Source organism: Megalops cyprinoides, chromosome 8 (assembly GCF_013368585.1).
Source record: "Megalops cyprinoides isolate fMegCyp1 chromosome 8, fMegCyp1.pri, whole genome shotgun sequence".
Lineage (NCBI taxonomy): Eukaryota > Metazoa > Chordata > Actinopteri > Elopiformes > Megalopidae > Megalops > Megalops cyprinoides.
In genome coordinates, this window is record NC_050590.1 from 8,966,186 (window position 1) to 8,978,360 (window position 12,175).

At 40.5% G+C, this 12,175-nt stretch overlaps 1 protein-coding gene across 1 annotated transcript in view; it reads right to left on the reverse strand.

Annotated features, from left to right (window-relative positions):
• Nucleotides 1–11,743, reverse strand: part of LOC118781764 (nuclear receptor ROR-alpha A) — a 51,156-nt gene extending 39,413 nt beyond the window's left edge. The window contains exon 1 of the mRNA XM_036534805.1: nt 11,628–11,743. Within this exon, the coding sequence (XP_036390698.1) occupies nt 11,628–11,658 (31 nt within the window). The 5' untranslated portion in view covers nt 11,659–11,743. The remainder of the gene's footprint in view (nt 1–11,627) is intronic.
• Between the last annotated feature and the right edge of the window lie 432 nt (nt 11,744–12,175).

Here is a 12,175-nt window from a genome sequence, read left to right on the forward strand (position 1 = left end):
TAAATGAGGGTAGTTATGGTTGATGATTTTTTTGAACATTACATCATACTGCTAGAGAAGAACATGTGGGTTGTGACAGGCAGCTCCTTCTTTCGAAATGTGCTTTCTCAAACTCTGTAGTTCACAACTTATAGGCATCTTCTTAGAAACTACTTGTCACTTTCTTCACTGAAAAAATGAAGAGTTTTGATAGGCTTGCCCAAAAAAAAAAAGGTAGGAGACCATTTTAATTCTCCAGGAGAGAGGGCTTCCTATGAAGTTTCATTTCACAAGGCCAAGGGGAGCCAAAATGTGTCAAGACTGGTGTCTCCTTTCAGTGGTTTAACTGTTAAGAACCCCATCCTGCACCGGCCTTCCTTCTCCCATATCATTTTTCAGTGACACATACTTCTGGAGGAGGAATTGATCAAATGTACTTTCTCACACCCTGCCAGGGCCATAAAGTGAATCAATTAGTGAGATTCTGTGTATGCTTCTCCTCACATATATAATGTATAATTACCACAAAAATGCAGTGATGAGAAATACTGTAAAAAAAAACAAAAAAACAATAGCAGAGTCTGTTTACTTACGATTGCTCAACCATGGGAAAGAAATCCCTTATGTATTAATTATAACAATTCCTACACCAAAGAAAAGAGAAACAACACTTTCCCGTTCAGATCAAAGACCGAGGCAAAGACTAATCAATGCCTTTAAATGTGTCAGGGTTCAAAACTGAATTTTAAACCTTTACCATTCTCGACACTGCTGCATGCTCTTGAAACATTTAAGGGGGGCAATCTTACCATTTTGTACAATAATCAGCAGTCAAAGACATCCAAACTGTTTAGGACACCAAGACATTGAAATCTGTCACAAAGTATACGGGCACATGGAAATTAAAGAGTGTGTTTTAACATCTGGGGCTGCAGTGACCTTCCAAAACAAGCAGAATCAGATAACCTGTCCACTTGTCTTGGGAAGATTCAATGCCAGTCTTTAACAGGGAAGAGCAGAGGTAGGGCCAGAAACACCTTGTCCCAGGCTGGGTGTTCTCCATGTTTGCATAGAGCCCAGAGATGAAGGACCTGAACTCACAGGTCTATAGGAGGCATTACGCTGCATTAATCTGCTGATAATACACTGCAATATATGTCTATGTACTGTAACAGCTTCACAGACTGATATACTTCTAATATAGCTAGACACAAACACCCAGGAAAAGCATTGTATTCTGTTAAGTAAGGGGATTTTGGGGAGAGTTTAAAAGATGAAAATATGCAAGCAAGCAAGAAACACCCCCAACACACACACACACACACTAAAAATTACACACCAGCATATATACATCTCTCTCTCCCTCTCCCTCTCCCTCTCCCTCTCCCTCTCTCTCTCTCTCACTCTTTCTATCTTTGTCACAGACACACAGACACACACACACACACACACAAACTGTGGTTTTCTTCTATGACTGAGGCTTTCAGCACTTCTTGTCTTCATGTTTGAAACACGGTGGTTAGACTGTTACACGGAACACATCTCATTTGTCTCACACAGCTGCATGTCCTGTTTTGCATTCAACCTATTACACAGAGACAGAGCAAAAGGCTGCCATATATAAGAGCACAGACGGGGTCACATTTGCTGGTATATTTACTGCCCTGGGAATCCACAAACACATATGACATTTTTACATTCATACTGTATGTATACAGCATAAATACAGACAACATTTCACAAGTTTTTATTTTCCATTCATTTCACTGTTTGAGAGCTCAATTAAAAGAGCCAGCAAGCTCTGTGCAAAAGTCCTGAAGTCAAAATAAATGTGAAAACACCAGGGTTCTTTGTGCAACAACGAAGCCATTGCTTTCAATTAGTCTGATGTTTACATTATTGCTTGTCTTGAAGTGCAAAGCCAAGTACAAAGTTTTGTAATATCACTGCAGATAATTACTATGTAGTAAAGGAAAAGTGCACCAGTGTGGCAGGATCTGCGCTTGCAACTGAGCAACGAGACACTACTATCGTATGCTTAATATTTAGATAATATGGATTGTTTCAGTAATTATTAAAATAAATATAAATGGACCGTATGAAAATGCAATGGCTGCTGAGTGATCAATCATTAGTTGAGTAAACTTTTTTCTTCTGCTGATTAATCAGTAGTTTATTTGGGTGTTTTAAAATGCTGCAATCTAACTGTGATACTGCATTGTCAATTATTCAGTCTTGATATTACCTGGATCTGTATTCAAATTCTTCTTGATTAACTAAAAACACCAGGGTTTTTATTCTTTTTCATCTATATTTATGAAGTAAAGCCTAAGAAAAACACATAAAATAAACGGTTGTATCAAATTCATTATGAATATTTCTGTCATAAAGAGGGGGAGAATTCAGATCTCAATGCAATTTGTCATTGTTTCCACAGAAAGAACTGACATTTGAAACAGTCAATAAAGAAAAAAGTGAGCTTTAGAACATTTGATTATCAAATGAACTGAAAAGCCCATCCCTGTTAGAGTCAGACCAGCATGTGATACTGCCACACAAAAAATAAATATATTGAGAAAATATTTCAGCTCAATCAATATGTTACAAAATATGTAAATTATATATATATATATATATATATATATATATATATATATACACATGTATTGAAATATATTTCTGCTTTGCATTAATATACTATGAATGTACTTGTCATATATACTTGTGCTGATCAACGCATTTCTCAATGTATTACAATATATTTCATTTTTTATGGGTGCATAGTTGGTAATTCTATAATGCCAGGTAAATTTAAGCAGTAGTTAGCCTAAGCTAAGCATCTGATGCAAGCCTAAGCCTAAGCATCTGATGCAAAAGAAAGGCATCCAGTTATTTAAATTATTTTATTCTGAACACAATAGCATTGATCTTGTTGGACTTTTTTGACATATACATAAAAACAAATCCCTGAACGTGTTTGCTGTGGAGCTACTAAAAATGGTCAAAACAAAACAAAAAAAAAGTCTCTGTATCCATCTCACATCTTTTTGTACTGGAGCTATAAAAAATGAACTGAAGGAAAAATATGAACTCTCCCTTGCTGTCAGTCTTATCCTTAACGCTGTCACATGCCAGAGTCCCTGACCACCAGCAGCTAAAAAGCAGCAGTGGGGCATAGTGGTTAAGGAGCCGGACTCCTGGCCGAAAGGTTGCCAGTTTAATTCCTCGATGGAGCACTGCTGCTGTACCCTTGGGCAAGGTACCTAACCCACAGCTGCATGCAAATATCCAGCTGTATAAATGGATAAGAGTGTCTGCTAAATACTAATTTTTATTTTCTTTTTCTTTTTTTTTAAAAGCATCTTAGAGGTAGCCAAGGTGAAAGTGTTAAGCTCGACTAATGCTGGACAATATCCCATCATTTTCTGATTATGACACAAGACTACTATAGTGACCTATGTGCTATGTGCTGTGTGTATCAGGAGGTATATACTGTACATGGGTAATATGTTCAGTAATATGTTAACTGCAGTGCTAAATGCTGTTGCCATCAGAAGAAAGAAATGAGTGAAAAAAGTGTAAAAGAACTGGACAAGTACACCCTGTCCTCTCTAATACTGTGTAGACCATGATTTGTAAACCCCAGAAAGATTAGTCTATGCGCACATCTATTTTATTGGCCCATGTCTGGTTGGTTGCTTCTTGGTCACTGTAGCATCTATGACAACCTCAGGGACCACACACAACCTGGGCTTACAAAAAGTAGCTTTTGCCCAGAAATAAATGAAGAAAAAGGCTTAGCTAATCCTTAGTACATTAGTTTTGAAGGCTGAGAATTCACAACGCTACTTACAGACAAAGGAAATCATCTCACAATCAGTACTAAAAGACCTTATTTGAGTAACAAAGGAACAAAACTCTTTTTTCTGAAAGGTCAAGGGACTGTATAGAATCTGTGCATCTTTGGCACAGCCCACACAGTATTTGATTCATGGTATTATCTTGTATTATCTTATATTATCTATAATTTTTGTGGTTAGACGTGACTCATGCTATGTAGAATAAAGGCCATCTGATCAACTGTCATTCTATCTTTTATGAAATACAGTTATCATATGTAATACTGCAGTGCATGTAAGAAAAAAACACATATAAGAGTAATATATTTTTTTAGGTCTAATTATTTAAATTCTGTTTTTTTTTTATTCATGAGCACAGTTTTTACAGCTTGGCCTGGATGTTTAAACAAAGCCTTTGTGACATTACTGTACGTATTACATCCCCATTATATTGCAAATTGTACTTATGTTTCATTTTGACTAAATATTGAAGCATGTTATAACAAGCAATAATAGAAGTTGTGTTTGTTTTATTATTCTTGATCCAAATGAAATACTGGATCATGCTCAAAGTACAGATTATTGAGCACCTTTTAGCAAAATTGGTCTATAAATGTATAATTAGCTAGCACTAGCACTAGCATCCCAGTGAGGAAGCCTAACTTTATTTGTACCAATTTGCAATGCAGTAAGAGCCCCTGATGAACCAGCATTGAGACCACGGGTCTAAGAAAAAATATTGAAGTGTGAGGAGGAACAGGTGACACAATCCTTTGGAGCAGATCTCTATCTGCCAAGCCACAGCACCGCACCACAACCCTTCTCTGTGTGTCAGAAAAACAAATGAGCTCCTGGTCACTGTGCCAGCCAGCACTGTGGGCTCTCTCCCTGGACCGGAGCAGGTGTCCATCCAACCGAGATATTCATTATGAAATTACCCAAATTCCATCAGTCCAGCCAGGGGGAGGGGACACGACCCCAACCCCCCACCCCACCGCACCACAACCCCCCCACCCCTGTCTCTAATCAAGCGCCTTCCTTGGGAGCAGCCTGTCCTGACCTCTGTTAAGTAACAATTCTGTGCCAGAACCCTGATCTCATTAACATTCCACAGCATGCTTTCATTTCACTTGTGTTGCTGTTGTTGTTGTTGTTGTTGTTTTGCTTTTTCCACTCTCATGCTTGCCATGGAGAGTGTGACTGATCACAGTGGAAGGCTCCATGCTGCCCAGACCCCAGACCAAAACTCGCAACCCTCTTCACCTCTCCTGCTTCGTCTTAGCAGAGTCTGGGCCATAAGGTGTTCATTCTGACCCAAACCCTCCAGCACAATTAGACTGCAAAAGTTTCAAAATGCCTCTCAGTGGTACACTGTCAAGGGATATCAGGCAATAATTAGACCCCTATTCTGTATAACTACCATGTACTTAAAGCCTAGCTTCACATTTAGAGTTTTAATTTTCTTTTGGATATTTGCACATATATTACACATTTTATTTTAGATAGACTCTATATTCAACAAAAAAGTGCAAGAAAAAAAGAACGACAAAGTGCACTACTGTTATATTGTCTTAGTTTCATTCTCATGAAACAACAATGCTTTTGAACTTATCAGCAAAACATAACGCAAGTTCCAGAAGTACAGGCCTAATCCTAATGTCACATATTCAGATGAATTCATTTTACAGTGCTGTTTCAGCATGCAGAACACCATCCAGCCAGTGACTGTTGTGTGTCTGCATTATAGGACTGGTTCCACTCTCTGTCATTCTCTGTCAACAGCAGAAGAGAGGGGGACTTCACCCAGCTTTCATCCCACTCCCAAGACTTGACTGAGGTGGGGGCCAACCCCAGTGATGCTCCTCTGCCGACAAGGCCTCTGCGCAGTGCTGAGATTTGATTACTACCAAGAACTGAGCGACTTTGTCTCTCTAAGAAAAGCACATCAACTTCTTAACTCAAGGCACACAAAGGAACCATTCTACTTGGGCATTGCATACGAAATCTGACATCTTTAAAGAAAGAAACATTTGTCCTTAATTGTCTCTCAATCAGCTACATTTACAAAAGAATTGTGTGCACAAAGGGAATAGTCTGGTCAGAGAGCAACAGAGATCAGAGGAGGCAAGGCCTTTGGTTCTGAGTTCTCTTTCACGGCTCTAGCAGAGGTGAGAGGTTCTCAATACGCAGGCACAGTGCCGCTTGCGTTCGTTCATTTCTGAACATTTGAGTCAGACAAAACGCAAAATCGATAATGCTTTTTCTCCTCCCATTTCCTCTTTGATGCAACTTCAAAAAGGCCAACAGACAGGCCTCCGGGGGCAGTCCGCAGAAGAGGGAACGTTTGAAAACACGTCTCAAAAAAAGGAAACAACAACAAAAAAATCCCTTCCCTTTTCCTTTTTCAACCACTTGTTCTTAACTTCTTGGCACCAGCCTCAAGAGTGTACAGACCTGCGAGATTGCCCTCAATAAAGGCCCATCTATCACCCTTTGCACCTGGCGCATACCACATTGGACCGCGGATGCCACTTCTGCTAACTCTATAGTGCAGTCAAAGAGCTGCACCATAACCCCTTTCACAAAAAGCAAAAGCAAAAAAAAAGGTCTACCTCTATTGAAAACTAAAGAGCAATTAGGAAACAAAATCCTGGCTAGGCACTTTCTATTTAACTTGTTCATTTCAACAAATGTTGACAGATGGTTCTGGCAGTGTACTGAGAATATAGAACAGAATATAGAATGTTGTACATCATTGGCTGTGCCAAAAAAATATGATCCAGTGTATGTTATTGCTGAGAGTAGTGAAGATGGCATGGAAATACAAGGATATATCCAAATAAACACTGATGCTCTAAATAAAAACACTTTTCCATATGTCCTTTCGGGACTGATAGCTACAGCACTCCTAGCAAAGGATCTGCTGCTTTTTCTCAAATTCCAGTATGGAAGGCGTTCCAATCTTTTTCTCGTCGTCCACTATAAAAATGTGCAGCTGATCCTGCTATGGGCGCCTTATCAGTCACGTTGTGAAAGACGGAATATTTTGGCAGCACCGATTATGACAAGGATACACTTCAAAGAGTCCATAAACCTGATGTACCCAGAGAAGTAGAATAAAGTATAAAATAAAACAACGTCAAGTAAATTCAGAGACAGACATAGCTCTCGAAGAAAATACATGAGGTTTAATTTTAAATTGGTTGAGGAGAAACAGTAAATAGCCAAGGAGTCCTAATGTAGTATAGATTCATTTACTAATTTGAATAAATCCAAAGAATAACATTCATAATCTAAAAAAATAACATAACAGTTTGGTAGGTGGTAAAGTGCTATAATGTCCTTAGGACATATTTAGTGCTTCAAACTAATGAAATAAATTTAGTAATGTATTAGTTGATGCACATCATCGCAAAATCAGATGAGAATGAACATAACTGAGAGTGTGCCGGGTGTTAAACTAATGCTACAGATTTTTTCATCAACCCCCTCTGAGCACAGAACCACAAACTTCAAATAAACATTATCCTTGACCTGCCATGTCTGGTCACCAGCACCTGCCCCCTGCCCACCTCCCTCTAAAGTGTGGGCTCCTTTCTCCTTAGACTGCACATACCTTCTGCGTAACTGCTCTGTAGCTGAATCAGAAAACCATCCCCTCAATGGCCAGCCAATATCTCATTAAGCAGTCCCTCTGCCTCCAGGCAGACAATGCACAGTATCTAGGAGAGCAGACTCTGGGGTGAGTGACAGGAACAAATGTCACGCCTCTGCATAATGTTGGAAAATGACACCAAGGTTTCCAGTACAATATTGAGAGGCAAATGCACCTCCATTTATTTTCATTCAAACATCAGATTTATTGATTTCTTCATGTTTCAATTTGTGGGGTGCTCATTTTTTTCCTGTCAGCATACCTGGACTGAAAAATAGCATATAAAAAGCATATTGTTTGCTGTTAGAAATGTAAGCATTAAAAAAAAAGAAATGCACTGACCAAACACTGACCACTTGACCAAGGACTACAATCATTTTATCATAGGACAACTCTCCCCCTGTGCCCATCTGTTGAAAGAGGAACAGAATTATTCAACACACATCTCTCTTGGCTAGTTACTTTTTTCTATCTTTATCCTACCTGACAACTATATTTTCTGCTCACCTTAATCTGCGGAGATTTTTTTTCTGCACTCCAAATCCAGACTTGCTAACAGGATGAGACTAAATCTTGTTAACCTCTCCTGTCATGTGAATGAACTCTGTAGTTCGAGTGAGGAAAGTACAGTTCACACATCCTCTAATGAATGCTGACAAAAGAATCGCCCAGGACACACCAGTAACACCTTGTGCATATTCAGTGAATGTTTGTTCCTGTGCTTTGTTTACGATGGCTAAAATCTGATTATTGCAGTCTGGTTGGTGCCACACGCATGTCATGCTGTAAACTGTACACTCTTCAAGCAGGCATAATGATGTCCTTAGCTTATTTCATTTATGGCCGCAACCTGCTTTTGCATTATTCTTCCTTACAAGCATTGAGATAAAAGGTTAAATGTTTTTTTTTTTTCCTTTTGATCAAACGTGTTTTTTTCCTCCTGTCTTTTACCACATCAAACAGCTTCCTTTACTTACCGAATTAATATTTGAATATTCATCTTAATTTTGTTGAGCAGGCCAGCCAATTTGCATGCTCTGATGAGTGGGATGTTTCCACTAAAGGTAATTAGGTGCTTCAGAGCCAGTTACAGGGCTGGGAGATGAGGGGAGAGCTCTTGGTGATACGTGCGCTGGTAGGAGAGCTGGAGACCACTATGACTTACATGCTGTTCTCAGGATCTTGTTGTCATGTGTTCACACACACACACACACACACACACACACACACACACACACACACACACAGAGCTTGAATGGAATGGCAACTACTCTTCTTCATGCAAAATGCTCTGCCACACATGAACATCAAATCATGGTTCAGTCTGGATGAAAATGCAGAAGGCAGTTTCAGTTCTAAAGGAGGATTTATGTGTGGATTCTGGGCTCCGTAGGTCAGGGAGCGTATGAAAGATCATCGGCGCAACACATTCTCTCCATATGTGAGCAGCACCCTGCATGATCGAAGACATTCGTTTTGAGAAGACACTGTACAAATCCAGCGCTTGCTCACGTTATACGGATGTGTTCATTTAATCGCCTGTATCCATCATCAGAAAACATTAGCAAGAAATTGACATCACAGCGCAAACAGCCTTTGGCCAGAATAAGCAGGTCTCTGAATTCACAATGTGTAAGGAAACAACACGTTACTCCGGGAACTTAACCCCAGAATCCAGAGATGAAAGACGACCATGGATTTTCATATGTGAACACGCCAGAGCTGCCCAAAGAGGAAGGGTCAGGAGAAGCTGGTGACAGCACTGAAAAAAGATATGCTCATTTAACACCCCATTTGTACAGACTTTCCTTTTGCATACTGAACAACAGATGGAAGTGTACAGTGGAGGAGTCAATTTGTTTGAAAAAGTCCTTGAGGGAACTTGTAAAGCAAAAAATAGAAAGTAAAAGGATATGAACATACTGAACGTGCTTACATATGGTTGGCACAAAGGCTATACCGAAAAATAAAGTGCTTAGCCTAGCATACATTGGCACATGTGGTTCAACTACAAAGATTCAACTGCATTTGGTTCAACACAGGAGCAGTCGTTCAATGAGTCAATGAACACAGTTTTTTTTTTTTCCCCCTTATGTATACATAGGATTTAGTACCTCACATGTGACTTCCTGCTGCTGGTGTGTGCAGTAGAAATACACTATATTATACATTTTATTTCAGACTATCATTAAAGCATATATGTTATCCCTTGTGTAATCCACTCTATTAAATCAAGACTACTTTTAATGATATGAGTACCGCCTATGGCCAGCCCATGAAAAGAACATGGGGTCAGAGGGCATCCATCATATTGTCTTTGTCCTCCATTCCATTCCATTGTCTCACCAACTGACCATCGCAGAGATGAGATAAGAGAGGAAGTACTTCATCTGTTATCACCCGGCATTAATCTGTAACCACTTGCTTAAAATCTAAAAACTGTTATCCACTACGCAGTATCACCACATTCTATTTATATATACAGTACCATTGCAGTATATTGCTTGTTATTACTAGAAACTATAATAAGCCACAATTAAACTGTTTCCTAAATTTGGATTTATGATTAACCATTCTATCCAACTAACTTATAACTATATAATGAATGAACATTTTTCTGTTTTTTTGATGCAGTTTGAACAAGACAGACAAACAACAACCAAAAGTGCCACAAACTGGACTTGCTTCATAGCGTGTCATTTTCACTTTGTAATATATCATTCTGCTGCCTGTGTCCCCTGATGAAGGTACATTGTGGATCATTATTGCCTTATAAAGACACGGTCAACATAAGAAGATATACACCTGTAATTTGTGACTGCCATGACTCAATAACAAAATGTACTGAACCTGTCACAGTAATAAACAAAATTACAAAAGTGCTTGCAGCCCTACCAATCTGGTAACACCACCGGGTCCAATAAAAGATAAAAAGGGGGAGGAAAAACATTCCATTATGCAGGCATCAATTGTCGTTTACTCCAGGTTACACAATGTTATTGGCACCAAACTTGGAAAATTCTAAGGTCTCCTTTGAAATGTATGATACAGACAGTATGAGATGAACCCGGTGGTCGCTGGACCCAGTGTTAGAATACATTGCTGTTTCCGTTTCCACCACTTCCCAGTTTACATATGAGGCAGCTGCCGGGACTCAGCGAGACCAGGGGGTGTTTGTGCCGGGGGGTTGTGGGGGGGGGATGATCGGGTTGAGCATGCTCAGTTCAGTGCGCTGGATCGACATCGTTGGGATGGGAAAGGCAAGCCTTCCTCCCATGGCCATCCCCGTTTTACCCACGCTGGAGCTCAAGAAATGGGTCAGTGGAACACAACACACCAATATGAGGTGGAAAAAAAAGGGAGAGGGCAGGCAGTCACGGTGCCATCGTATCCGGGCTAAGACACCGGCGTGCATGTCTCCTTTCACAACAGAGACACCCACTGGACTGGAACAACAGGATTAAGTGGAGGGAAGAAAACATCTCCTGCCCACAGATTCTTTCGTCCACAACCCCCCTTCCCCACACACACAAACACAGACACACACACTCTCCCCCCCCGTCCTGACCCGCCGGCACCCCCTCCCGTTCCTCCACATGAACAGTCACACTGGGAACTTTCACTGTCCCAGGGACAACACCGGATTCACTGCCTCAACTGAAACCCTAGGTCTGCAAATAATATTTACATGAAAATACAGAGATCAATAATTTACACTAACGTGAAAAGTAAAGAGCTTTTTTAATCAAGATAACACGTCACCGGCATATAAAACACACAATAAAATGAAAGCCTTGCCTCTATTAAAATTCTGCTTTATACAGACAGTTAAACAGACAGACATATAAATACAGACATAAATATGCATGCATGTAATAAGTATTCAAATGTCATCCATCTCTCTAAATGCAGAATTTTTTTTTAAAAAAAGCACAGAATTCTTGCTTAAAAAGAGTTTGCCACAGCTTAATTCGCTAGTAATGACCACATTCAAAGACTGTCTCTCTCTCTGTCTCTCCCCCTTTTCTCTTCACAAGCTCTCGAAAGGAAGAGTTGCTAGACTACGAAGACCAGACACGCACTTCCCCTCGTGGTAGCTACTTGTTACTCCAGCTGGCTACACCGCTGTGTAAGAGCATGCAGTCTCCCCTTACCTTTCATAGCTGAAATCACAAAATACATCATTGAGCTCCAGGTCCATAAGAGAAGACTGTCGGCAGTGCAAAGCCCTCACTGCTGTCTCGGCAGCAGCTGGCCAGCACAGCCTCCTTCTCTGCCTCAGTGCATGACCACATGAGAATCCATGTGACTGTGACATCATCCAAAGAGGCTGCCTGCTCCCCGCCCCCCAGGTTTTGAGTGGCGTAGCAGGCAGTCACTCGAGTGCTGGCTGGGAGGGGTCTGGCAAGGCACCTGGAGCACTTCCCACCGATTGCAGCACAAGAGTCTGTGAGTCTGGGGCCAGTGGACACAGCACACTGTCGCTATCTCGTCTTTCTTATCTCTGGCAGAAGAAGAGAGTCATAACAGCGGCTCTAGCTCTCTTCTCCTCTCGGAGGAAGACATATGTCAGAATGCCAGAAACACAGCGAGAGAGAGAGAGAGAGAGAGAGAGAGAGGCTGAGAGTGAGTGTGTGTGTGTGTATGTGTGTGTGTGTGTGTGTGTGAGAGAGAGATAGAGAGAGATAGAGAGAGGGAGAGA